The 27,993-nt window shown below is 42.7% G+C and overlaps 1 protein-coding gene across 15 annotated transcripts in view; it reads right to left on the reverse strand.

Moving 5' to 3' along the window:
• The window catches only part of LOC111601742 (protein alan shepard), a 150,520-nt gene that overhangs the window by 43,376 nt on the left and 79,151 nt on the right, over window positions 1–27,993 (reverse strand). For all 15 annotated transcript variants that reach the window (XM_023318479.2, XM_023318468.2, XM_023318472.2 and 12 more), the window contains one exon: window positions 25,392–25,730. In XM_023318479.2, the coding sequence (XP_023174247.1) occupies window positions 25,392–25,730 (339 nt within the window). The remainder of the gene's footprint in view (window positions 1–25,391; window positions 25,731–27,993) is intronic.

Below are 27,993 nucleotides of genomic sequence, written 5' to 3' on the forward strand. Positions count from 1 at the left end.
TGCACTTGAAAGCCAGTCGCCCCTGCTCGAAAATTCCCTTGCTACTTCTTGGAATTTTAGCTGCCCCATTTCGTAGCTGCAACAATGGCAACTGGTTGTGTGTGTGCGGCGCTTTACATTTTGTGGTTGCAGCTGCTGAATTGTTGAAGGCGTTTTCTTTCCCCCTTTTACGGAATCTTGTGGGCTCTATGTTTGCCTCTTGAGCTTAGATGCCAACCAAGCCCACCCCCGCCCACGTTGCACCCTTAAAAAACTTTTTGGTCGTTTCATAAACTGCCTCAACTGGGCTGCCTGGGCTGGCTGTCTGTGCTTAACCCGCTCGCATTGCCTTCTCACATAATCTTCGTTTTATCTGCGGCTGCGGCTGCGGCGCTATTTGCATTTTAGTACATTTGACTGCCACGCCCACACGCAGCTTGTCGCCTTTTTGTCTTGATCGTTGAATGCTCATTATTCTTGTTGTTTTTCTCGGCTCATTGTTGCTGCGCAAAGTATTTGCAACTATTTGCAAAGTAATTTCACGAGTTTTGTTGTTCGATTCTCGACGAAACTTTTTCAACCCCTCTTAAGCGTTTCAGGGGTTGGGGGTGGGCTTGTGCTTGGCTTTTGGGGCAGCTCGCCTTTATGCCTATTGTATTTTACTTTTGCCTTTTGCTTCCGCCTCTCGCCTTTTTTTAGCTGTTATTGTTATTGTATTTGCGATATTTGAAGTTTTTGGCTGTTGCGGTTTCTGTTGCCACTGTTTCGACTGTTTTTTTTCAGCTCAGGGCCATTTTATTCAGATTGGAAGTTTTTCGGGTTTCCTCGCTGAAGCCTTGAACAGCATTTAAGAGGGAAATGTGCAGAAAAAGTAAAGTTTTATTTGTTATTTAAATGAAAGCAATATGAAATTGAGAAGCAGAAGAAGTGAGCAGAAGATTGAGTGGAGTGAGGCAGAGAGAGGGGGAGGGAGGGAGGTAGGGAGTTAGGGCGATAGAGAGAGGTGTTTATATACAACAAATATTATAATCTATCCTAAATAAATGCTATAAGAGACACTTATTTGTCTTAGAAACACTCAAGCCTAAGAGAAAAAGCACAAAAAGCAAATGAAAAGGTTATTTATATCACGCATACGCCCCATGGAGCGACACAAATATATGTGAAAGCAAAAACGAAACCTTTTTTTAACGATGCCCCAAATGTATTTAGCTGCGGAACTTGAGAATTGTAGTATAGAGCGAGACACAGAGAGAGAGAACAGAGACAGACATGCAGCCTCGCCCATTTGCGCTGTGAGGCTTCAATGTCAAGCAGCTGGTGGCAAAGCGTGGGCGCTCGCAAAAAAGCATCACACAAAGAACATATGGCGCGTCGAGAGTTCTAAAGCTTTAAATTACGCACACGCATGCATAGCTATATATAAATGTATATATATATATGTGCACATATGTGCCTATGAATGTCATATCAAAGATCAAGAGCGATAGCTGCCTGCCTGCCCGCTTGGCTGGCACAACATGTTGTTGAGGCGTTGTAAAAATGAAAAATAAATAACAATCAGACAAAAATCAATATTGACAAGAATAGCAGCGGGCGGGCAGGCAGGCGGCGCACAGTGGACAGCGGGCAGCAAGTGACAGGATATAACCAAGCCAAAAAAAAAAAACATGTACAAAGCGCCCACAGACGAGAGCTCAACAACTAAAGCTGAACTAAAGCCAGCGCCATATGTTGCCAGGGCGCAGTAAAAAAAACTTTTCTTACAGCTGCTGTTGTTATTATATAGAAATATATATATATATATATATATGTATACAGTAAAGTACGGCAAAGTTTTTTAATCAAGTGTAAAACATTTGTCACACTTTCTTTCTGCTGCGTCTTTTCTCTTTTTTTTTTTTTTCTTTTTTTTGTGCGCGTTCTCCAAATGTCAATCACAGCGCTGTTGCGTGTCCTGCGGCTGTTGCACTGACAACTTTATTTATTTCTGCTGCAGCTGCTGGCAAAACAGCTGTTGCACACTCAAACACGCGCGCACACACGCTCACACACACTAACACACACACACACATATGCAAAATGCAAGCGTTTATTGGCTTCTGCTGCTGTTTTTGGTGTTTTTGGTGGGTTCGCACTGTTTGTTAAGGCTGGCACACGCACATTATGCTTCGTACGTTGTCAGATGCTAACTGAAGCTACGCAGCGTCGGCAAACAGCAGAAGGACAGCGACGGTGGCGGCGACGGCGACGGCGACGGCGACAGCGACGCAGCTGCCAGCATCGATGATTGAATGCCGGCAGCAGGCGGCAGGGGGAAAAAAAGTAAAGCTGCAGCTGCTGTGCGTGGCAGAGCAGGGGGCGAGGCTGAACATGAAAGTCAACAACAAGCGCATATTCAACTGGACCTGCCAACCTGTTGAGCAACAAGTTGAGAAGCCCAAGGACTCACGCTCTCCGTCTCACTCGCTCGTTGTTTTGTGTGCCGTTGTCAATGTCATTGAAAAGGACTTGGCTGCCTGAAGCGGGCATGAATGAACACGCACTGTACACACACACACACAGCGACAGTTGCTGGCTAACTGTAATTGGTGCGCCCATAAGTATGCAGCAGAGCTGAGCAGCTGTCGCCATATTCCTTTGGGTGTTCGCTGCTTGTCCACTTCCAGATTGGCGACGTCTTTGCCTTCCTTTCTTCTGCTTCTGCTTCTGCTTCTTTGCTGCTTTTGCTTTGCCATTTCTGTGCCGGATATGCCGCTGACAGTCAATTAATAAAATGTTCAGCGCTCGCACAGCCAAAGGGCGTTTTCACTGCTTTTTTTCTACGTTTTTTTTTTCCTGCCGAGGCTCGCTCTCTGTCAACGCATTCATTTCAATTGCTTGTGTGTGTGTGGGCGTCAAATGCGTCATCGAAGCTGTCAGTGAATGCGTGAGTATGTGTGCGTGTGCGTGTGTGTGTGTGTGTGCACCCTAATTAACATGAAGAGGCGTGCTAAACTTTACGACATTTACATTCTTTTTTTCATTTCGCTCAACTTTGATGAGGCGTGGGTTTATGGCGCTATACGTGAAATGGTTTTATAAATTGCATAAGCTGTGGCCGCGTAGAACATTTATGCAGTCATTGATAGCGAATGAATGAATATGCCAAAGGTTAAGGCACAGGCAGCTGGCTTCAAGTGAAATTTGAAATTTCTAGATCAGCAAATTGAATTTAGATTTACACAAAAATGTCAAATATTTAAGGTAGTTTAACGCAGCATTTTGGCTGTTCAATAAATCATATGAGTTAATTCCCTTAAATACCTTTGCCGGGCGGAGCCCATCGAGTACGAATGTAATTTCCGCGCTGCACAAAACACACACAAACACTTCACGGCATCAAACATTTGTCACACACGCACACGCACACTCAGAAAGGCATTTATATTTAATTATAATCTCCTGATGCAAAACCAGCAAAAGACTCGTAATACAAAATCATTTGCAAATTCCCCCCGGCCGTCAGAAATGCTGTCAGCCTGGGCTCCCTTGACGACAACAAGGCGGTCGTTATCATTAGCTTAGTATTCCCAAAACATATGCCAAATAATACAATAAAAGGCAATCAGCAACAGCTGCGACGCATTAGCACACACTCATACACAGGCAGACAGACAGACACACAGAAATATAATTTAGACGAAGCCAAAGTCAAAGCAAAAATGCAAAATTAGTTTTTGGGGCAAATCAAATTTCATTTGTGACCGCAAGAAATGTACCACTGTGCGGGTGTTTCTGAGTGTGTGTGTGTGGCAGTTGGAGCAACAACTGTCCCGCCGCCTGTAGCCACAATTCACAGCAGCAGCAGCATTTTGCGCTCTTGCCAAAATAAAGTTCTCTTTGGGCCACTCAACAGACGTCGACGAAACACAACGCCTGCGGCAGCGACAATTTTGTCGCCACCAACAAAAAAAACAAAAAAAAAAGCAAGAATGAAAGCGCCATAAAGAGCAGCTACAACACCAGCTGCGAGCCAAAGAGTTTTGCTCTCGCTGCTGTTCGCTTCGCTTCGCTCTCGTCTCGTGCGCCAGGGCTAAGAACATGCTTCCGGTTGGCTGAATGGGCCTCGAAGCGTTGCGAGGCGAAGCGTTTGCTAAATGTCAAGGATACAACAACAACAACAACAACAAGAACAACCAATGCAAGCAGCAGCTTCCACAAGGACAGCAGCAACAGCAGCAGCAACGCAATTGAATGCTGTAATTAATTATAGTGTAGCATACATTGCGGCGCTGCCGAATACAAAATGGCTGCATTGCCAAGTCAGAAGGGCAGAGCGAGACGGCTGAGGGTGTTTGCTTGCAGTTATTGCGGCTGCAAACTGGCAATGCATCAGTTGCGCATTAGAAACCAGCACTCACTATTTGCATACGACTTAGCAGCAACAGCAGCAACTGAATTTAAGACAAGCTGCAAGTGGCTTTAGCTAAGTGGAAGCAGATACTCGCATAAGTTATCTATGCAGCTGGCAATCGGGATTGGAGAATCATTTTTTATTATAGTTACTACAAGAATTTTATCTTTAGTTTTTTTTTCTCTTTTTTTTATTAGGTGTAGAAGCTGTACAATCAAATTTAGTACCTTAACAACACATGTATGTATATGGAATTAGAGCCAAACCACAGTCACATTATGAGGAATTAAAAGTCTATAGTTTACTGCATTCCCATCGTTTTGGCAAAGCCTTGCCGTTTAAGTCGTCTTAGGGGTCTTCAGTGCAAAAATAAATACGACTAGATCAGTTTTCCAAGCAACTCTGTTCTGTCTCGGGGCAACTTGATTCCCATCTCAGGCTGCATCTCTTAGCTGCTGAAGTTAGTTTTAGTTCTTGGCTTGATTGCTAATATTTACTATATCTTCTGCTCTACTGTATGCATAAATTCTAGCAATATTAACAGAAGAGTCTAGTTCTTATAGTCTTTCAGCTGGACACTCTTTGACAGTTGAGTTCTCTAAGTGGATCAGTTATGTTTGGCAACTAAATAAACTGTCTTCGCATACCAGGCTTTAAGTATATATGTCCTGAACTTGATAATAGATCTTAGACTGCCACTGTTTTTCAATCACATTCTATTCTCTAATATATAAATATACTCCCGTAATTAGCTATATTAAAGCAAGTGCTTAGCTCTTGAATGGTTTGAAGCAAATACTCAACGGACATACAAATTGACGAACTTAGATCTAGATGCTAGATCAACTCTGCTTGTTACCTGCTCAACCAACATGGTTCTGCTTGGTTCTCAATTTTGATATAGATATAGAATGTGCATAAATAGCGTACAGACCAGTAAACTTGAATCTACCAAAGATCAAGCAGGCTGAGACAGCGTAAAACTAATTTTGTATAAAAGCTTAATTCCATTCTAATTGTCTTTAAATAATCTTTAGCGCATGTTGCTTTAGAGCTGAACTAGTTAGGGCCAATCTAAACAACTTAAATTTGTTCTTCTACTAATTCACATGGTTTCTCCTGAGTTACAGCGGTTCTAGTCATTTCAGCCTTCGTCTGCAATTGTTGCGATTGGGATATGTTTTCAGTCTGCCATTTGTTTCGATCAGCTAAGCTTATAGAGTCTAGAATTCTTTCTAAAATATCGACAACTAACTCCGTTTGGCTATAAGTCGAGTCAAGTCTCTTCTGAATCTGCCACAAGGTGCACTAAGCAACCTATCAACTATGGCGTGTGCCGCGCTTCAGCAATTCAATTATTATAAAGTCAAAGAAAAGCCATTTCCAATCACCGAAAATCACTTTAAAAACACTTCAAACCGCACTCAAATCACAGAGATAAAAGCAAAGCATTTGCGGGGCCATCTGTTATCTTCCGTTTGATTCACACTAAATAAGTTAAAGCAATTAGCGTGTGTTTTTTACTTTTACTTAATCTCGTAAGCGCAATTGGAAATTTCATTTGAGGTTTGCGCTTTTTGACGTCAGCGCGTCAACAACAATTGGCGAAATGTTTTCCTATTTATAAATGGGAAAAGGCGAAAAACACACGAGCTACGCAGCGGGCCAACAAAATGCCATCAATCAAACGGGTGAGCGGAAAGACACGAAAAGAAATGGAACCCGAATATAAAAAAAAAAAAAACAACTAGAAACAGCGAACAGAAAAACAAAGAGAAATGAATGCAAATAACAGCAAAAGCAGGGCACAAAAAAAGGGTCGACAAAACGAACAACAACAAAGGGAAGTAACATAAAGAATCGCCTGACAATTCACGTCAGAGTTCCAGTCACGGTTTTCGGAGCTTAGAGCTGGGCGTGCCTGGCTGGGCGGGGGCAGAACTAGGACTAGGGCTAGACTCTGGCAGGGCAGTTGAAAATTAAATTAAAAACGTTTAGCATTCGTGTTGCATACTTTTCGGCTGTCAGTGCAAAATGATGAAAGCCGAAAATGAGACGAGCCAAGCCAAGCGTCGCGTGAAAGAGTGAAGCAGCAGCAGCAGCCCAGGAGCTTGTCAGGCTGCTGCTGAGCTGGCATTTAAAAGCAGACAGCTTTGGGGGTGCTGGTGGGGGTGGTTCGTGCCACAGTATGTCTATGTGTGTGTGTGTGAGCTGCCTCGCTTGTTGCACGCAGCTAGAGAGCACACACAGTTTTGCGGTTATGTTTGTGCCATGCTGTGGCACACATGGGGCAACATGTGGCACTGGCAGCCAGAATGACTACAACAGCAGCAGCAGCAGCAGCAGCAGCAACAATAACAATTCGTATAGTCGGCAAAGTTTTGTGCCTTTGTCTCGTTGCGTTTCATTTGGTTCGTTAAGCGTCTTTGCCGCCACTCAAATTGCGGCCAAGTTAAGTAAAAAATCTGACAGGCGGCTCGCAAATGTGTCGCTCATTAAGGCAGTCAGGAGCAGCAGCAGCAGCCAGGCGCCCCAGACACACACACACGTACACTCACTCACACACTCACATGTGCTTAAGTTGTCACAGCAAAGCACAAAACTCGTAACTGAAACAGTTGACGCCGGGACCACCCGCCAGTTGGTACCGCCTACAGTCGACAGTCGACAGCCCACAGCCCACAGCTCAGGTTTGCCCATGCCCCAAATATCCTGGCATAGACGTAGCCGTGCTTTGAGTTAATTGAATTCGGCGTAGTTTAAGTTATACGGCAAAGTCATAAACTTGCGCATATGCGTAAAACTCTGCTCGCAGCTCGCAACTCTCGAGTCTGTGGCTGCTGCTATCATATATACTATGCATGCCGTTATTTATGTACAGCCAGCACGCATACATACACACACACACACACACACATGTGAGGCTTTTAGTGGCGCCTTTCGCTTTGCATGAAACCTCGTGCCGCGGCGCTTAAAGAGCTTTATTATTTGCAAAGCGAACGGAATTTGAGCAGCCAGCAACAACTATTACTTACGGTTATATTATAAACGGAACTGCCTCTTCTACCCGCAATCCCTGGCCGATCTTACAGCAAGTTGCATGCAACATAAAATAAATTTGAAGAAATTGTAAGGAGAGCATCTCTCTCTCAACGCGAGATTTTAGGCAAGCAAATAATATGCTTAAAATTAAATATAAATAAATAAAATTTAAATATAGTTAAAATGGAATAATATGTTTAAAATTATTTATAAATAAATAAAATTTAAATATAGTTAAAATGGAATATATAAAGTTATAAATAAAATATAAAAGAAATTTATTTATATTTTGCAGAAATTAATTTTGGCAAAGGAATTTAGAAAACTTGTTGAAATTTATAGTAATATGTAATATAGAATATAGCACAATATATATATATATATATATTTGAGCATCTTTACTGTATCTATATAATTATATCTACTTCCTATCCTATCTCATCTAGAGATAAGTTGCTTTTGCATTATCTTACCGCATTTTTTGAGCATTTTGCGTCTAAAGTATCTCATTTAACTTAAAGTAAGCAAATTTCGACTGCGAACAACGAAAGTTTTCTATATCAACCAAAAACTCTTCATGGCAGAACTTATATTTCACTTCCTTTTTAAGCAGTCGCAGCTAACTAACTGTTTGCTATGAAACTTCAGACATCATAAAGTCAACAGCTGACAGCTTTTGATATAGTGCAAAAATGAGGAAATAAGTAGAAAAAGCAGAACAAGAAGAAGACGAACAGGCAGCAGCAGCAGAAGTGTGAAAAAAAGCGCAGAGCAGCGCTTGGGCTGGGTAGCAATTTGTGTGCATATGACTTATATACACAATACTCTATAAGCACATATATATATATGCACGAATGTGTGTGTGTGTGTGCGTGTGTGTTTTCGCACTATAAGTGCGGCACTTCCGCTACAAGCCACAGCAAATGGGAGCCATCTTCATGTGGCAGCCACAACTTAATACCACTTTAAATTACTTTCATTTCCGTCTTTGTTATTCCAAGCGCGTCCTCCAGTGGCTGCCACAGTCGCTACCTAATGTACCACTAAACCCAACCAGCCGCCCGCACGCCCACATTTGCCCGCCGGGTAGCAAAGCTGCTTGAACGGCTCCTTGTTGTTTGCCTGTTTCAGTTTCATTTCCAGTTTTGAGGCATTGCTTATTCTTAATTAAGTTGTGCGCCACAGAAATACTTGCAAGCACTTTTTGTAGCCTCTAAAAAGTTGCTGTTGTTGCTTAAGAACAGCGGCAACAACAACAACAATAACAGGGACAACAATAACACCAACAGCTGCGACTTTGTCTGGCGTTGAACTTTACACTTGACATGTCTATGAGCTGCGTGACATGAGCTCGCCCTCAGCTACGCCCTATCTGCTGCGCCGTCTCCTGCTACTCCTACTCCTCCTGCTCCTCCTACTTTGCCTCCTGCTCCTCATCTGCTGCCGCTACAAAGTCAGGCTGTGAAAAATTCATAACTATAAAAATAAGCAGTGCTTTCGCTGCCTGTGGGCGGGCAAGCGACCTCGCGGGAGGCGTGGCTTAGTGTTGATTAGCTGGCTTAGCTTAAGACGCTGTGCGCCGTTTGCTAAGACGCGCGGCTGTCGTTTAATTAAATTATAAAATTAAATTGTTAATTAAATTACATGTCAATATCTTTGGAATGACAGCTCGGCCCACGCCAAGCGGCCGAAACCACAAAGCCACAGCTGCTCTTAGCTAAGAGCGCCTTGCGCGCTCTCTTAACATCGCTGGCAGCTGCGCACAAGGCGCAAAGCATGCAGCGACGTCGCAGTCGCAGTCGCTGCCAGCTGCGACGTCGACAGCGCATTGCAGTAGCTCGCAGTGTTGCACAGCAACAAAATATTCGAGGTTAACATGCCGGCAATTAATTTGTGCAGCTGAAAATTCAATTAAGCAGCCATAAAAAATGCTTAACGGAAAAGGAAAATAAAAACAAAAAAATCATTGAAGACTCAAAAAATAAAATAAAAGCAAACAAAATGGCGAACATGACGCAGGGTTTCCTCTGCCATGCTGCAAATGAAGAGTTGTAAAATTGAAGATTGGCAGATTGCATTTAAAATCCGCTTAACAAACGCCCACGCAGTAAAGCTGCAGCAGCAACAATTATGACAAGTCCAGCACAAACGGGCGGAACTTTGTGGTCAGCCAATTAAAAATGGACAACAACTGGGCGGAAGTTGTTGGAAGAACTAGGGAATGCACGCCAACAAAATACCCAGCAGAAAGCGTAACTGGGCTTTATTCAAAGTTGAATGCATTACGCAGGCAAAACATCAAAAGGAATCTTGTTTGCAAAGAAAGTGATACTTTAAATTATATATACTCTGAGGTATATTTACTACACAGTTAAATGCTATAGACTCTTCAACTCTCTTGTAATCTCTTCACTTTTAATATATAATATAAAATGATATATATATTTCTCAAGCTAAAACTCCCTTCACTGCACAAACCTGAATGGCCGCGGCTCTATGGTATATACATGCCGAAGCGCACAATAAGTTTATAAATAAGCCAAGTTGGAGTTGAAACTGAAGCATGAAGCAAGGCAGCAACAAAGCTAGCTGCATTACACAAAAAAATGATATATATATATATATATATCTACTTATATATCAAATAGTGGCACGGACTGCGGCCAGTTTGTTGCTGCAGCTGCAGCGACATAAATAGATTTAAATGCCGCAGGGATTTGTATTTTCTTATTGGACTTTGCGTAACTTTTAAATTACGAGATGTAATTAAAAAGTTTGCGCAATGCTGTTTGCTCTTAGCCAGGCTACTTATATATATATATACATCATTATATATAAGCTTGCTTATATAGAGCTTAACATGAAATGGATTTGCTGCTAAGCACAAACTCAGTCAGTTATATTAAAATCTACACTCGCGTTTCCTTACCAGATTTTCTAGAGCTTTTTAGCTGGGGATTGCGTAACTTACCTGAAATAAAATAAGAGAAATGAGTTCATTATTATATAAATGTATGAAAATATTATATATTTGCATAAAAAATAAGTTTAGCGTATCTATAGATACATTTCATAGTACCTTATTTGTATATCTCATATGAAAATCTGTGAGCCCCAAAAAGTATGCTACAAAAATGATTGAATTCAATGCCAAGCGAACATCGCATAGAACTAAATGAAAATATTAGAGGAAATACTTTATTTATTACAACTGATGGGATAACTTGATTGGAAACCATCCTGTAGACGTCCTAGTATAGATGGCAAAAATAGCTTAGCTTGGCTAAGATAACTTGTGTATCTAATATTCTGATTCAAATTGCTCATTTGTATATATATGTAGTAGAAGTTACTTTAAGCAGAAACAAATAAACACGACTACATTGAAGGGCCAGCTGATACTAGTTAAGAGGATCTTCCGAAGGAGTGTGCTGGCGCTTGTTAAGCTCGGCTGAATTTGATTAGAGCCTGGCCCAGCCGCTGCTCGACAATGGCCGAAGCTAAATGGAGTGTTGCTGAGCTAGTTAGTTGGGGCCACTTGTGCAGCTGAAGCTGAAGCAAATAGTTAATCGTCGTCGCTGTCGCAATCAGCTGCAATTGAAACTTCGTTATGCGTGCAGCTGCAACTGCTGCTACAGCTAATCAAATTAGGCTCCACTCCGCTCAAGGACTGGCTGCATCAAGGACAATTCCTTTGCAATCAAGAGCTGCGCGCAGCGTTATAATCAAAATGCTGCCTCGAGTATGCTGCAGAGGGGACTTTAACTTACTATACGCAATAATTTCATGCAAATGTAAACTAAACAAACTGATAAATGCACACACAGGGAATGGTCTGAAGATACAATTGTATCTAGATACATTCCATTTGGCAATTGCATTTTGCGAGAGCCTGGCAACTATTTGGCCATGTATGGCAGACGTTCAGCTTGATTTATGCATGCAACATGCAGCATGCAGCATTTTGATGGGCGTGGCTGGTATGCAACAATTTAATTGCCAACTGAATGTTTATTGATTTATGCGTAATGCACATTAATGCCACGAAAGGATATGCAACAGAGCATTTGGCCAAAGCCATTTGACCGTACGACCTCGAATCGAAACAAATGGCATGAATATATAGATATATATACCCATATTTATGTAAATATATATGCAGTGCTGCTGGCTCACAAAATGTTTCAAAATCATTTTAATAACTATATATTTGGTAAGCGCCCCAAATTGCCAAATTGCCCTTGGGCACAGCTAAATGGGCAACAATTTATCAAAAGCAATTATCATTATATAATATTAGCGTAGAGAAACAGCAGACTATATATATTACTATATAAATAGCTTATTCAAATACAAAACGATTTAAAATTATTTTAATTAGATTGGAGCTTTAGAGAAAAATAGTTTAGTTTGTCTTGATTTGTTGGTTCAACATTATTTTTATAAAAAAATTTTTTTTTTTTAAATTTGATTTTTTAAATATTTTGTAAAATTTTGGCATTTGCCATTTTTTTATTCAGTTTTGATTTTGGCAACTTTTGTTGCCTTTTATTTTGACACAAACTTGTGTTAAATTGTTGCAACACAACTTTTTGTTTTGGGCCCTCGAGGGCCACGCCCACAGCAGCGCTGAGAGTGTGGTTCACTGGCTATGACAGAGAACAGGCAGAGTCTGCGGTAGATGTGTGTGTGTGCGTGTGTGTCTGAAAATCAAAACTTTTTCCCGCATGAGTGTTGTGAAATGTTAAATTGCAGCAGGGCACAGTGGTCAAGTGCCTATGATAAAGCAAACGAAAATTTGCATAAATAGGAAAAATAAAATATGAAAGAATTTAAAATTTAACTAAGCTAAGAAATTACTGAACTCTGCTGTTTAATAAGATATATGTATATAATCTGATAAAGCAGGTGAACATCTTTGACAACACCTTTTGCCCCAATGTGACACACACAATTTGCAGCGCAACAAACTAACAACAACTTTAGGGCATGACAAAACCAACTAACCGACAAATGAACAGACAGACAGAGAGACAATGGCCCACATACAATTGCGAAGCGTGCCCTTTAGGCCATACAGCAGTTACTCCATCTAACACCAGGCAAATAACATGCCACGCCCTGCCGTCGCCCAGCGCCGCCAGCTTTTAGCTAAGCAGATTTGCGCTGGCGCGTCGCATGAATAATTTGCCAAATTAATAAATAATCACGGATTTTCTGGTTTGTTAGCTTTACGTTTGCATCTCTCTATGGCTGCCTCCCAGTCACCAGCTCGACCCGCCCACAGCCCGCCAGCCGCAGCCCTCCTTGATTTCTAACGCGTTCCCAGTTGGAAAGTAAATTGTTTAGTGAATCCAGCGAATGGTGCGCCATGGGGAAAACTGGTGTCCAGTCACGCATGTAGTTGGCACATCTAATGGATTGTTTGCCATTTACCAAGAGGCCCCCAAGCAATGTCTATCTCCATCTCTCTCGCTCTCTCTGCAATGGCTATGAAAAATGTGATTTAAATGCGAAATTTGCATTTGGAATGTTGCCACAAAATGAATTTCATTCGTGAAAATGTTGACAAATTGTGAAAAATTATGAAAATTGCGCAAATTAAATACAAATTTTAGTGTTTTAGTATTGTTGTTGTTGTTGTCTATTTGAATGGGCGCTCCCAGTGCGACTTAGTTTGTCTAATTGGCTGTTTCATTTGCCAATTGGCAGCCACTCGATGGCTTCAATTAAAATGCCAATTAAGAAAATTTCAACTTCCGAAACATGCATTTCCCTTTGTCGGCTCCACACACACATACATACCACACACACACACACTCCCATGCAGGCTGCCTGTCTGTGAGCCATATTAACGGAAATTAATTTCTGTGTTGCATTTCGTTTATTTTCATTTTTTTTCTGTTCATTTTTCTTTCCCTTAATTTTCCATCACTTTCATATTTTATATACCATATATACGCAGTGTATATATAGAGTTCCCCTTTTTTGTTGTTTTACAACAATGAAGCAATTTTTATAATTTTCACTCTCTTTGCTGCAGCTGCTGCTGTTGCTGCTGCTGTTCATTTCCTTCTGAATGCACAGAATGTGCCATTGCCATATGAAAATTGCAAAGGAACTAAAAGAACTGGAAAAATCCATGTGAAAAACGAACTGGCAAACGGCAAAACGGCAAATGAAAACGCAAACGCAAATGCAAACGCAAACTGAATGCATTCAATGCGTCCATCCGTTTTGCTTCGTCCATCAATCCGTGCAACGTGCTAGCTGCTGCCTCACCATTGTAATGAATGCGTCGTCACATGCATGACTGACTGACTGACTGACTGACTGACTGACGGATTGACCGACTGATGCAATGATTTAAGTGTGCAAACAAGCTGGTTCAACGTGGCGTATGATTAATTTTAGTTTAATTATAATTTGAGCACATTGCGAGCTCGTTGCTATTTGTATTTGATAACTGTGTGTAGCTTGCGCGTAGATATATACTTAATGTGGGTTTTGATAGCGTGAGATACGCTCATGGAACTGAAGTTGCAATCAGAGTTATAGATATAAAGTTGAATCAAGAGGGCATCCAACGATGTCTATTGGCCTATACAGGTAGATAGAGAGCTGAAGAGACAGACATAGAGCAGACAGAGCTACATCTCAATTGTTGAAAGCTGATTAGAAAAAATATTCGGTTGTTCATAAAAAGAGTAGTGCAGTTGAGCAATTTAAGTCAAATTTATTTTGATATGTATATACTACTTTAATGGCGTAGCCACGCCTGCTTATCACTTATCACTTCTTATCTTATCACTGCTTATCACTTCACTTATCTGAAGAGTTCAGCTCCTTAAGAGTGATGTTACTTCAAGATCATCTTTACCTTAACTAGATCATAAATTATTCTAATATACTTAAAGTGGATATACTTAACTCTTTTTCTGTCCCTCTCTCTCGCTCTCCCCTCTATCTGTCTCCGTCTCTCGTTCTCATTGTGAATCTTAGGCCATTTAGCTTCACTCTAAACTCTAAATATTCCAACTTATTCGCTCCAATATCCAAGTAAGCACAACTGTCCGTCCGTTCATCTAGAATTCCGTTTATTTACCTTTATAAGCTGCACTCCATTCGCAGCTATCCAAACTAATCCCAGCGTTTTCCAACACTGTAGCTATGCAGTCAGTTAAGCTTTGACTTGTCCACCTGAGCCCTGTGAAGTTTTTGAACAGTGGCTATTGGTGTACCAGCGAGCAGCACAGTGGTTAAATTACTGCAATTACTAAGCACTTTTTCGCCGAATTGACATTTTTTCGCAGAACTTTGCATTTCATATGCAACTCGGCTTGACGCTGACTCTCATATTTCGCCCGAATTGGCTTGGCATATTAAAGCAAGCCGAAGGCCCGTCAAAGCCGAAAACAATTTTCACTGATTACGCGAGTGGGCGGCACGCTGTGTCTGTCGCACCTGTCCAGCGCTTCATCATGCATTTTGTATGAGCGTCGAGCTAGTGCGGCTGCTTGGCCGTGTTCATGTCTAGAAATGCAAATTGCAGGCAATCAATGACCACAACAGCAACAATGAGTAGACGAGCGACACACACACAACACACACACACACACACAATCAATTCACACACACTTACACTATCACAGAAAGAGCCGAGCAATTTCATATGTCACAATGCAAGCCACAAGCGCGCCGGCACGTTTGTACCCAGCTCGGCTGCCCATTGTCCTGCGTCCACCTGTTTGGGCATGTCCTGTGCTAAAACTCTGCTCACGCTGTCTGGCTGCCTGGCTATCTGTCTGGCAACAATTGGCAATGCATGTGCATGCACCAAAGCCTGTCTACCGCTCATTTACCTCGGCTTATAACACCTAAGTGAGCGACTCTCTCCATGACTGCTGCCCGCTGCTTGCTGCCCGCTGCCTGCTGCTTTAGGTGTTGAGCCAAGGGGCATTTGGTGCCTGATTTATGCCTAGGGCCGTTCGCATTGTTTGCTCCGACTTGACAGCCGACACTTGGACGAGTTGTCAGGCAATTAAAGCGTCGCCTTTGCTGCGTTTAAATTACACATAATTAATGTTGCTTATATTATATCAATTCGCAATGGAATATTCTCTCAGTTGCTCTTGCGGTCCGCACTTGAGTCGAGTAAACGCCGCCAGCTTAATTAGGCGCCTTGTCGCAGTTGTCTCTGGCACTGTTCGCCTTTGTTGCTTGGCACGAGAGACAGGTGTCTCGGAGCTGACTCCTAGTTCGGTTCGTTTTGGGGTTTTCGCTCGGTTTTGTGGGTTTTGGTTTGCAGTTTGGTCAGTCACTCGGTTAGTTAGCCGAGCCGTTGTCCCCCATTTGCCATTGTGTGCGGCATTTCAAGCTGTGCCACAATGCCCACTGGCCACTGGCCACTGGGCAATGGCAAAGGTGAAAACTTGGCTGTTTGTGCCAAGTGAATCCATTGGAAAAGCAATTAAAACTTGGCATCTCTCTTGGTTGTTTATGTTTGCAACTAACTGCTTTCGGCTTTCGGCTTTCGGCTTACAGCTTTCAGCTGCTTAGCTCAATGCAAATACCCAGGACAAGGTCGGGTCGCATTAACCTGTCTTAGCTCTCGTAATAACATATTTACATCAAAGTGCCATCAAATATTTAAGGGGCAGGAGGCTTGAGGCGAACGCTGAGGTCCACTTCCGCCTCAAGTTTAACCTCACTTCACTTCCGCCAGCCATAGAACTTGACCAGCTGTGCGCGTGCGAACTTTTAAAACTTAACAATGAAAAACGCTGGAGAAAATTTAAAAGGCAACAGCAACAGCAACAACAACTCGCAACAAGCTGCAACTTAAGCTGTAAAAACTTTTGCAATAACTCTTGTGTGGCTGGGTCGGCAAATCTGCGCGCATCCATAAAACACGAAACGAAAAGACGAAAACAAAAAATAAAATGTTGCGAGACTTTTGTTGTTGTCGCTGGGATATAAAAGCGAAATTAACGCAACGCATCGACGTTCGAGGTGAACTCTCTCCAGAGTCGAAGCAGCGTGTATCGAGGTGTCTGCAATGCCAGCAACGGGCAACGGTTCCGCGTTTCGTGTCCAAACTGCAAAGGCAACCGACTCCTGCTCACGGGTTCCTATCGCGCGCAGCAAAGGGCGTGAAAACCGCGTAATAATAAAATATGATATGAAAAACCTTGTAAAGCGCCTTTCAGACAATTTATAACAGCAAAGGCAGCAGCAGTTGGAACAATCCACAAGGGAAGGTCAAGGGAGCGAGGCAGCATCCAAAAGCATCCAGAGCAGCTGGCAGCTGGACCACGGACTGCTCAGTATTCGATTAAAAATAAAAGGCAAATAAATGCTGTAAATATTGGATTTCGCTGGCTCGTTGTATATGGCACACCCACTCGCCGATGGGCGGCACAGTGGGCGAAAACTACACAATTAGAGTCAGTTTTTGTTCGTGTTGCAAGGCAGACTTTAAGTAAAACTAAAGGCGAATGCAGATGGCGTTGGGTATTGCTGTCCTTTCTGGCAGAACTGAGGCTGCTTTAGAGTATCTATCTAGAAAGTATCTGGTGACTTAGCCTATCTATGACTCCCATTCCATAAAGTCCAAAACGCTTCTTAAACAGCTCGCATTTAGCTATATGACTAGCTGTCGTTCAGTTTCGCTTAGCCAGTTACTTTATCTTCATCACATTTTTAAGCGTTCCACTGTGCAATGTCAAGATTTGTTTGCCAGGCGAATGGGTTGCAATCAAATTTATTGCGCGTCGAAATGCTGCCAACAACAACGACAACAACAGCAACAGCAGAGGAAGGACAACAGGCAGCCACAGCATCGACAGCAGCCAAACGGAAGCTACGCAGCAACAGGAAGGCCCCAAAGTGGATAATATTAAAACGCAATGCTGGACACTGACTCGTTGCTTGTTGGATGCTGCCAAACGCTGTTCCATTGTTGGCTAAGCAGGCCGGAGGAGCGCAGGCAAACAGGAACTGTAGGTTGAGACGGAAGTGTTACCAGCCCGCAGCTGTGGTAGCTGCAGATATATATATATGCTGATGTATATATATATATATATGTGGCTTTTTTATTGAAATATGAGAGTCGGGCAAGTGCGTTGGCTGTCAGCTGCCCTCAGCTGTTGTTGCACTCTGAACTCACAGAGCCGACAACCGCCCACCGCCCAATGGCCAAATGTCAAGTGTCAGCCAGCAAATTGGGTGGATGGGCTTAAGTTCAGTGCTTGCGGGCGGCCAAAATGTCATAATGTGCATCCTTTTGATGGCAACTTCATGTCACTTGCAGTTGCTGTCCGCATTAACCAGCTGCTGCTGCTGTAATGCTGCAGTGGCTGGCAGAGAGTGCCACAGTTTTTGGTTGTTCGGCCAGTTTAAAGCCGCATGTTTTTGGTCACTTGCATTTAAGCCACTGCGCCTGACAATGTCGCGGCTTTTTGGGCCAGCGTCGCGTATACGTAATGCGCCTTTTTGGTTGCCCTTGTTGCTGCTGCTGCTGCTGCTGCACTTGCTGTTTGTTTGCATTGTGCTGCTGCTGCTGTTGCACACTTTGTCACTTTTGTTTTTACGCTTTCGCTTTATTGAGTTAATCGCTTTATGTGCTCCCTGTTGGACAGCACTCGTGACAGCAAAAACGAGGGGAGCTGCCGCTGTTACAGGAAAACAGGATCAGATAGAGCTGCGAAGCATTCGGTATTTGCCATTCGAGCATGTTTGCCTTTCTGCACTTTCTGCCAGCTCAACACTTTTAATTAATCTGCATCAGATAGTTGTTCCCCTCCGCCCGCTCTCCGCTCTCCCTCTGCCCACTCCACGTCGATGCCTTTTGCTGCTCTTAATCGTTGCAGCTCGTTTTTCGTTTTTGGCAAACAAAGTTTAATGTGTTTTTATTGATTGCGTCAATATGCGGCCCCTTTGTGTATTCACATTTTATTGTGGCTGCTATATAAATATATGTAAGCCACGCCCACCGACCCACCCACCGCTGCGCGTGTACGGCGGGAATTTTGATTGAGCGCCCGTTTGTTGATTTATGTGCAGCAGTTCGGGAATTTATGTGCGGTCGTTGAAAAATGCAAAAACGCGGGCACGAAAATGTAAGGCACAAAAACGAAATTCCAATTGAAATAAAATAGGAGAATTCATATGCAAATGCTAACAAAAACCAAAGCAAAAACAACAAAAATACAGTTTGCAGTATAATTAAAGGTAAGTGCACATATTTTCATTTTACATTCAAATATGCGTGTAAATAGCGACGGCGTGAGCGCGATGCAAATATGCTGAAGTGGAAAATCAGTTGGTTTTCAAATTGGTTTTGCATTGAGTGCAGCTGATGCATAGATTAATACCAGCAGCTTCTGATAGCAAACAGGCTTTAGTTAGGAACAAATATGATCGCTTTTAAGATACAAATGGGTGGAGAGAGAGAGAGAGCGAGGGAAGAGAAGATACAATTCAAGTATATAAAGATTGCTATATCAAATGGAGATAAGTATGCATATGACAGATGCAAGCTCATAAGATACGATAACTAGAGAGCTATCTAATATACAAAACTCTAAGCAAATAACAATGTCATTCCTTAGCTACAGCCGATGCGAATGTAAAATGAGCCTTGACTGCGGCTTAACATGTAAAGCAGAGACACAAGCGGAAACATGTGGCTTGTGCATCATAAATATGAGACTCTCAATGACTAGAAGTAGTGACGGGCTTCTCCTGTTAGTATACAGATTTTAATTTAACAAATTCACTCTAAATTGGAAGACTCAATCTAAAATAGAAGATGGTGAAGTATAAACTATTAAGCCTCGCCCAAGGAAAACTTTGTCTGCTGAAGATCGAACTGACTTTGTGCTATACTCCGACATATGTCTACACACCAGTTTCTCTAGCTACTCCACATGTCATAGAAGAGTTCAAAACTTAAATTGAATTCACATAATTTCAGTTACTTTGCAACTTATTGCAGCTAAGCTTCAATCGGACAGCAACTTCTTAATATATATCACAAATATATATACCAGAAACTCTATCTATATCCCGCGCAGCATAATCTGTGAAAACGCAAGCTGAAAGCAAGCTGCAATTTATGCATGCAAATTGTGATATTATTTATGACTCTGATTAACTCATCGCTTGCATAGAAAAGTATTTCCTTTGTTTCAAAGGAAAATCCTTGAAGATTTGTATTTGCTCTAACAATTGCACTGCCCACATAATGTTGCATTATCTGCGCTGCATTTGCATAACACTCATACGCCCCATGAGCATTAAGTCAGTCAGCGGAGACAGTAAGGCAGCAGCTAGATAGCTAGATAGAACAAGATAGATGTGAACAAAATATGTAAATAATATTTCAACAATAATTGCTTTTCAAACTCAACTGCCAGCGCCAAGCATCCTTTCAGCTCTCTCTCTCTCCCTCTCTCTCTCTCTCTGTCATTTTCTTTCATTTCAACAGCATTTTCTTGATAGCTGGAAACAAAAGAAAATGTCCAAGCGCTGCTGCTAAAAATAATTAAAATTTAAAACGGAATAAATGCACAAGAATAACATTTACATTTATATCCTTGTCCAAGGACTCTGCTGCTGCTGCTGCTGTTCAGCTCAGCTCCTTTGCTCCTTTGCTCCACTTACAAATAAATTCAAATTCAACAAGTTGAGTTGGCTGCGTACTGATTCACTCGAGAGAATAGAAAACGTATTTAAAATTAAACTAATGCTTATAGTTATTGCAAAACTATGGCGAACTCAAATGCCAGTGCACATTGAATTGCAATGAGGCAACTTGTCTCCAATTGATGCTGAAATGTCAACTGAAATGTCATGACAGTTTGCAAGGAGTTGAACGACGGCGAGGTCTAGTGGGGGCGGCGGCTTAAAGTGTTCCATTTTAACAACTCGAGGCAGCTGCGAGGCAGGACTGGCAGCCTGCCTGCCTGTCTGTCTGTCTGCTTGCTACATCTGATGATTATCTTCTATATGTCCAGGCAACCGCAATTGAAAAGCAACTACGAACTCGCTCACCAGGGCATAATGCAGCCAAGAAGCTGTTAGGCAAGCGGCTTAGATAGCGCTCTCTCTCGCTCTGTTGGCCAAGACCAAGCAGCTGCTGGCAATTGTTTTTGTGCAGGCAATTGGATTTGCGTTTTGTTCACATGCTGATACGGAAGTAGCGTGCAGCAGCAGCAGTAGCAGCAGCAGCAGCAGCAGCAGCAGCAGCAGCAGCAGCAGCATCGCAATATTAATATTAGTCTTGGATAATGGCACAGAACTTGACTCCCGAAGTGAATGTCAGTGCGCAATGGGAGTTGCTAGCTAGAAATTGCAGTTGGATAAGCAAAATGTTAGATAAGGGAAATGACTAGAGCTGGAGCACTTGAATCTAATACATGTTATTAACTTTTGATACGATTGCAAGATGAGTCGACTCAAGCAATTGAACCGAAACAGGTGCTGAATGAATTGAGCTATTCGCTCAATCAATGCGCTCGTTGGCTCCATTCAGCTTTAACTTTCAACAAAAGTTAACATAAGCTAATTAGAAAGTAAGAGATGTAAGTAAAGTAAGTACATTATAATTATATTAATAATGCTGCTAACTAAACTGCGGAGCTATCACAGCATCAAGCGCTGAGTCGAGCAGCTTTCACCTTGAGCAACAGAAACAGCAACAAAATGCAATCAGCGCGTCCTTGACAAACAAATTTGCGAGGCACTTTTAAGCTTTTGGGGTGGCGGCGCCACAGTCGAGAGCACTTCAAGCGAAAGAAAAGCCAATTATAATTAAAACAAATTCCATTTGGCCTTATCAGCGTCCGAGTTATCAAGCGCGATAGCGGCCCAGGGGAGAACGTTGCACGAGCACCGGCAGCAGCCCGGGCTCGAGCCCGGTTCGAGGGGCGTGAAGTGTGGGCGTTTGGCGTCCTGGCAACGAGGGCTGCACACACAAAATATAATCTATACATATACAAAATGTATTTTTGTTTTTGTTTCTAGCTGCCGCAGGGCTACATACTAACGACACTTGAATCAAATGCGATAATCTATGACCCGAGGGGGCGACACGACGCAAAAAGGCTGTCAGAAAAAAGAAAGAAAATCAGAAAAAGCAGCAAAAAACGCACAGAACAGGACAGAAAAGAAAAACAAAAATAAGTAGCCGCACTTAATATTTATGAGTAGCATTCGCATGCAGCTTTAATGGCCAACTGCCTGGCCAATATGCTGGGTGGCTTGGGTAAGACTACGGGATACCCTACACAATTATACTACGAAGCTACTGTCCTTTCTACTACTATTCAGCTGTTCTATACTAGCTATTTACTTTGTCTACTCCGCTACTACTACTATGTTTTTTCTACCACTAAAACTAATGTTTTTTATACTACTATTCAGGTGATCTGTAGCTGTTAGCTCTTCGGCTACTCTTTTACTGCCTACTGCAGTGTCTACTACTGTTATCTCTACTATTATACTATTACGCCCTGCTTTTATATTTATATACTACTACTCTGCCTACTACTATATTACTATTTTGTATTATTGTTGTCTTGTTTCCGCCTAATAGTTTGTTACTATTTTATATTTGTGTTCTTTCTACTACTATGCACTGGTGATCTACCTACTACTCTATTCTCTATTATTTTAATACTACGCTAGCTACTACTATATTACTTTTATACACTACAGATCTGCCTACTACTATATCTTCTACTACTTTGTACCACTAGTCTATCTACTAATATACGCTACTGATCTGTATATTGATCCATCTTATACTAGTATACGACTAATCTATCTACTACTATATGACTACTCTATCATCTACTACCACTCTATCTACTGCTATATACTACTCATTTGCAAGCTACTCTATCTTCTACTACTTTATTACTACTCTATCTGCTTTGTCTACTTTACTACTACTCTCTCTTCTACTACTATATTACTACTCTATATTCCACTACTACACTTCTATTATTTCTACTACTAAACTACTACTAAACTACTACTCTATCTACTCATCTGTAGACTAACATATCTTCTACTAGTTTCTTACTACTCTATTGTCTACTATTATAATATAACTCTTATGCCTACTACTATAATATCACTCTCTCTAATATAACTCTATCTACTACTTCTACATATATATACTTCAACACTACATTTATGGCTCTCTAACACTGCTCCATTTACTACTCTCCACTACCACTCTCTTCACTCCCTTTCCATTTAAGCTAGTTTTTCTTTAATATCTTTTGCTTTTCCAATTCAAAAAAGTGCCAAACACTCTATTTTCAATCGAGCTAGGGTATATAAAAAGTGAGCAGCAAAAATTTAAGGTAACGAGTAATGGAAAAATGAGTGACTCGCTAGCTCAGGAGCTGGTAGACAGGTGGCAGGTGGGGCATGGGCGACGCCCACAAAAATACATTTCCTTGGATTATTTAACTACTATTGATGGCGGCGGCGTCGGCAAACGGCAGGACATTGAGAAGGACAAAGGACGTGGAAATGTTGGAACGCTGCTGAATGAAAGGCAAGCGAACGAAACGAAACGAAACGAATGGCGGGGCATAGCAAATAAAAATAAAACGTAAAGGACGCCCGAGGGCGAGCTAGCGGGCGGGCGGCGAGGGGGCGTGGCGACAACTCTCGAACCGCAGAAGCCACGAAAACCAATGCAAAGGCATCGACAATCGGCTAAAAAAATAAAAGCAGAAGCAGAAGAAGCGGCAGAAGAAACGTTTTCGGTTACCTGCGGGCAGACCAAAATAAAATGAAGAAGAAGCAGAAGCAGCAGCAGCAGCAGCAGAGGTGACTGCGGAATAAGGGTAGGCACGGTTCGGTTATTTATTTGCTCGTTTATTTTCAGCACTTTTCGGCGCATTTATTAGAAGTTGTTGCCCTAAGCATTGAACAAAATAACAGCAACAACAACAACAACAACAATAAGCTGAACATCGCAGGCGATTGCTTTAAGCAAGCGCTGAGTAGGGTGGAGGGGTGACAGGGCTGACAGGGGTGTTCGCAGCGTAATAGCTGCTTAAGCAACGAAATGCTTAAGCAAAAAAATATGAAAGACAAAAAATATATAGAAGGTTAGACACGCATGCTAAAAATAAAAGAAAGAAAAGTGGATAATAAAAAGCCAGAGAGAGGGAGGGGGCTAGGGAGACAGTGTCGACAGCAGCGCCAGCCAGTGCTGGCAATTTGAACTCGCTGACATGTTGTCAGCGTCAGGCGTTCCGTGGCGAATTGAAAATCATTTGTAAATCAAATTTGAAAATGCTGCCTGAAAGAGCAGATAAAAGGATGCATATAACGAGGTGGCATCGGAAGCTGTGAGTAAAAGGCTCCATTTTAAGTAAGATAGTCACGAGAGAGGGAGAGAGCGAGAGAGCGAGTGGGAGAGTGGGACTGGCGATTGGGTGTGGTAGCTGGCTCTGAATTTGTTGCTGTGGCAACGTGAAATTTGTCAAATTCAGCAAACATCATTCGTCATGACTTTGCTTCATGCGCTGATTCCGATTCAATTGGGTTTTCTAAATGGAGATAGAAAGATATCAAACCAGTCCCGATTACTCCCCCGCCGCCATCCACCCTTCGCTGGGATTATTGGCAGCGAGCTTGCGTGGGCTCTGACATTGGAGCTTTGTCAGGATAAGCAGTGCAGAGAACGCTGGCTGCCTGCCTGCTCCTACTGCGAATGATGATGGTGCGGTCTTGCTGGACAGCTAGACAGACGGACAGGCAGAGAGACAGTCAGAGCTTAGCTCCGACTCTCGTCTGTCATTCACGAACTTCTTAATTGTTTGTTATTAATGATGCCATTGTTGCTACTGTTGTTGCCGTTGACTGTCAAATTGAAAATGACAAAAATGAATGGCCGGCGGCAGTCAGTTAAGCTTTCAGCTGACTTTGATGAATGCCGCCTGGCAACAGCCACAACACAAAACTAATTGATTGCCCCTGCCACGCAGCTCCGCCTGCCACCCCGCCCACTGTGCAGCAAACAGCCTACACAAATTGCAATCGCAGCAAATTAATATAAGCACTTTTCACGCCAATCACAGTCGAGGGAAACGGGCTTGAGAATTGCAGAGAAAGGCATAGACACATAGAGAGCTTAGTGCGTGCTATAAATAAATTGACACTCGACCAATTTACAATAAATGACAGCACTTGTCTTACTCCCTCTCCCTCTCTCTCTCTCTCTGCCTCTGCGAGTGCCGCCCAATCAGGAAAAACTCCGCTCGACAATCAATAAGCCAAAGCTCAAGGGTCTCCGGGCTGTTGCTCGTCTCTCCCAGTCGAGCTAATAGAGGTAGTTTTTTGAAGTGTAAAACGCTCAAGAACCATTTGGCTTTTTGATGGGCGCACATAAATTTGCGATTATGCGGTTCATTACATGGCGAAGAGCACTCATCGATGTAAATGGGCACAGCTTACAGACATTTGCCATTTGAAACTTGGCTCGAAACTTGCCTCGAATTATGTTTGTGCTCTTTGCCAAATATTTGTTTATGTGCGACTGGAAACGTTGTTCACTTCTGAAACTTTTGTGCCCAATTGGACGGAATATGTCCAATATTAACTTAAATAGTTAAGAGCTGTTATAGCTATTATTAATATTGATGAAGAAGTGCTTGCAGCTAGCTTAAATTATCGAATATGTTAGCAAAGTTAAATTCAGTTCAGATTCAGGTATGGGATATCAATCACAGCTCGATCTTAACTGGTTTTCATTTTAGTTCAAATACCAAAAAAAACTGTACTTAATATACCAAAACTTTAGTTAAGGCCATAAAGCTATTGCAACTCTCATTAAAATATTTTAAAATATATGTTCGCAGTGTCATGTTTTACTAGCAACTGGCATTAGCCACGCCCATCAGGTGGTGCACGCATTGTTTTTAGTTTATGAAACGCTACTCACCGTGGTTGTGGCCGGCGTGGTGGCCGTATGCGGCGTATAGGCCGCGTATGCCGGCTGGGGCAATGGGGCCGTATAGCGATAGGCCTGCTGGGCGACCGCAGCGGCGGCGGCGGCAGCAGCTGGTGCATAGCCCTGGGGTGTCCAGCTGGTGGCACCGCGATATGGTGCGCCCGCTGCTAGAGCGGCGCCAGCAGCAGCAGCAGCTGGGCTGGTCATGGCCGGTGGACGCTGTGGTATGGCGCCTTTGAGTGCGACGGCTGAGGCGGTCAACGGTGCGCCGGGAAAAGCGCTGCGCGGCGTTGGCGGTGCGGCTGCGACGCTAGCGGCACTGGACGAGCCCTGCAAAACAAAAACAGTTAAGGTGAATCAGTGAACACATAGAGATGGAGAGAGTGCGAGAGAGGAGCAGGCGATTTAGTTGTGTGTTGTCCAGGATTTGCGTGTGTGTGTGTGTGTGTGTTGCATGCATAAATAATGCAGCGCATGGATTTTGGTTAGGTTTTTCGGTTGTTGCTGTTGTCATAAATAGAAACCGCAGCACAGCACAGCTGCCTCTAACGGTTCGCAAAGCTTTGCTTACCGCTAGCAAAAACCGCTATGACATCCGCCACACACACAGCTACAGACAACAGGATTTTTGTTTTATTGAGTGCCAGTTGCGCTAGCAGAAGAACCAGAAGAGAGTAAACAACAAAGCGTCGGTCATAAATAAATTTTTGCGAAGCGTTCAACGAGTGTGAAGCCAGATGCAACAGTCGCATGACAGTCTCCTGTGTGTGTGTGTGTGTGTGTCCTTGTCCTGCCTCGTCGCGCTTCCTGTGCTCCAGTTTTGCATTGCAAATGCATTTGGCTCGCACAGAAGCCTTTGGGCTATTTGTTGGCTTGCTCGTTTTTTTGCTTTGGTTGTTGTTGCCAGCCGGTTATAAACACAAATAACTCTAGGTATTTCTCTCTAGTTTTTTGCCCGCATCAACTGATATATTTGAATGCGCTGAACTGTGCATACACTCGCCTGCTATGCCGTTTACAAGGTGAATAATTTCGTGTTGTGAATTCGCATTTCTTGTTGCTGCCGCCCGCTAGTTGTTGTTGGGCTTTTGATTGCGACCACAGCTCACAAATTTGTTTCTGCCTTAAACCAAAAAGGGGAAAGAAGCAAAAGCGGAAACAACAAAACGCCATTTTGTTTGCTTGATTGGCCCAAACGGATGCGAGTCATTCTGATAGCTTGCAGCTCGCTACGTGCAACGTGCAACGTGCAATTCGCGTTGCGTGTTTCCTTGATTTTTACAACTGCACAAAATATGGCAAATGTTTGATTTTGGTTTTGCGTTTGCCAGCAACTCAACATTTCCAGTTAATTTTCGTGCGCATGCAATTTGATTGCGGTTGCCCCCTAAAGGGGGGCCGCCCCGAGGGCGCTGGCTGCTCGGCTCTCTAATTTGGCAGCCAAATGACAGAGTTACAAAAAAAAAAGAGAAATCAAAGTACAGCTACGCTTTCAATTTGAGTTGCTGCCATTTGCGGCTGCCTAGTTCGGTGTGTGTCAAGTTCCTGGCGCAGCTGCTAAACATGCAACTGCAACTTGCTGCGGGGCGCCGTCAAGGTAATTGAGGCAGGTGGGCTATCAAGTCAGCTTTAGTCTAGCAATTGAAGGCTTGACAAATACAATTCGATAATTGACTACAAATTACACTAGGCTAACAAGAAGTGTTACCAACACATACACACACACACACATATATATATATATATATATTTGATTTTTTTATATGTGTGTCAAGCTCTTCTCTGCTTTTCTCTTTTTCACTTGACTCTAGCTACTTTAAATTTGATTCCAAATATTTGTTTTCCACAGATACGAATCAAATTTTGCAACCTGCTTAGCAATTTGTAGCACCTCGGGAAGAAGTTGCCTAAAGCTTCACGGCATCTGTATGTATTTGCCTATAAAATAGCTGCCTAAGAAGTTTTACGGTTATGCGCGTCGACCCAAACTTTCCAACTCCCATCAATTGCTTCAATTTTGGGCCATAAAAACGAACTGGCAAACATTTTAAGCGCACCAATGCAATAAATTTAAGCCGCTAAATTAGACACGTTTGCCACATTGTGGGCGTTGCCGCACACAAACACACACACCCCCACATATATATATATATACAGCATATATACTGTTACAATTGCTATCGCTCGTCTCACGACATTCGCCCGTCGTGGCGAAAATAATCATAAAGGTAATTATTTTATCGTTCGTTGAAATTCGCTTAATTTCGACGTCGGCTTGAAAAATAAAATGAAAACGAGAAGCAGAATAAAAAGAAAACAGAAGGAAAAATAAGCAGTAGAAGAAGAGGAAGCCGACTAATGGAAAATATGAAGCTCAAGCGCCTAGTTCGGCCAGGCTCGCCTGACAGCGGCGGCGGCCCGGGCAGCTGTGGCACTGCCGTAGATAGCGCCAGGCAGCAACGAGGGGCGGGCAGGCGGCAAGAATGAGGACGTGATTAATTATCAAATTGGGAGCCATTATCGCGTGCACTTCGTGGAGGGTGTTATAAAGTTTGTGGCACACACACAAAAAGGGACCCTAGCTGCCGTGGCA

The sequence above is a fragment of the Drosophila hydei genome, unplaced genomic scaffold (genome assembly GCF_003285905.1).
Source record: "Drosophila hydei strain 15085-1641.00,03,60 unplaced genomic scaffold, DhydRS2 tig00000001-arrow-pilon, whole genome shotgun sequence".
Lineage (NCBI taxonomy): Eukaryota > Metazoa > Arthropoda > Insecta > Diptera > Drosophilidae > Drosophila > Drosophila hydei.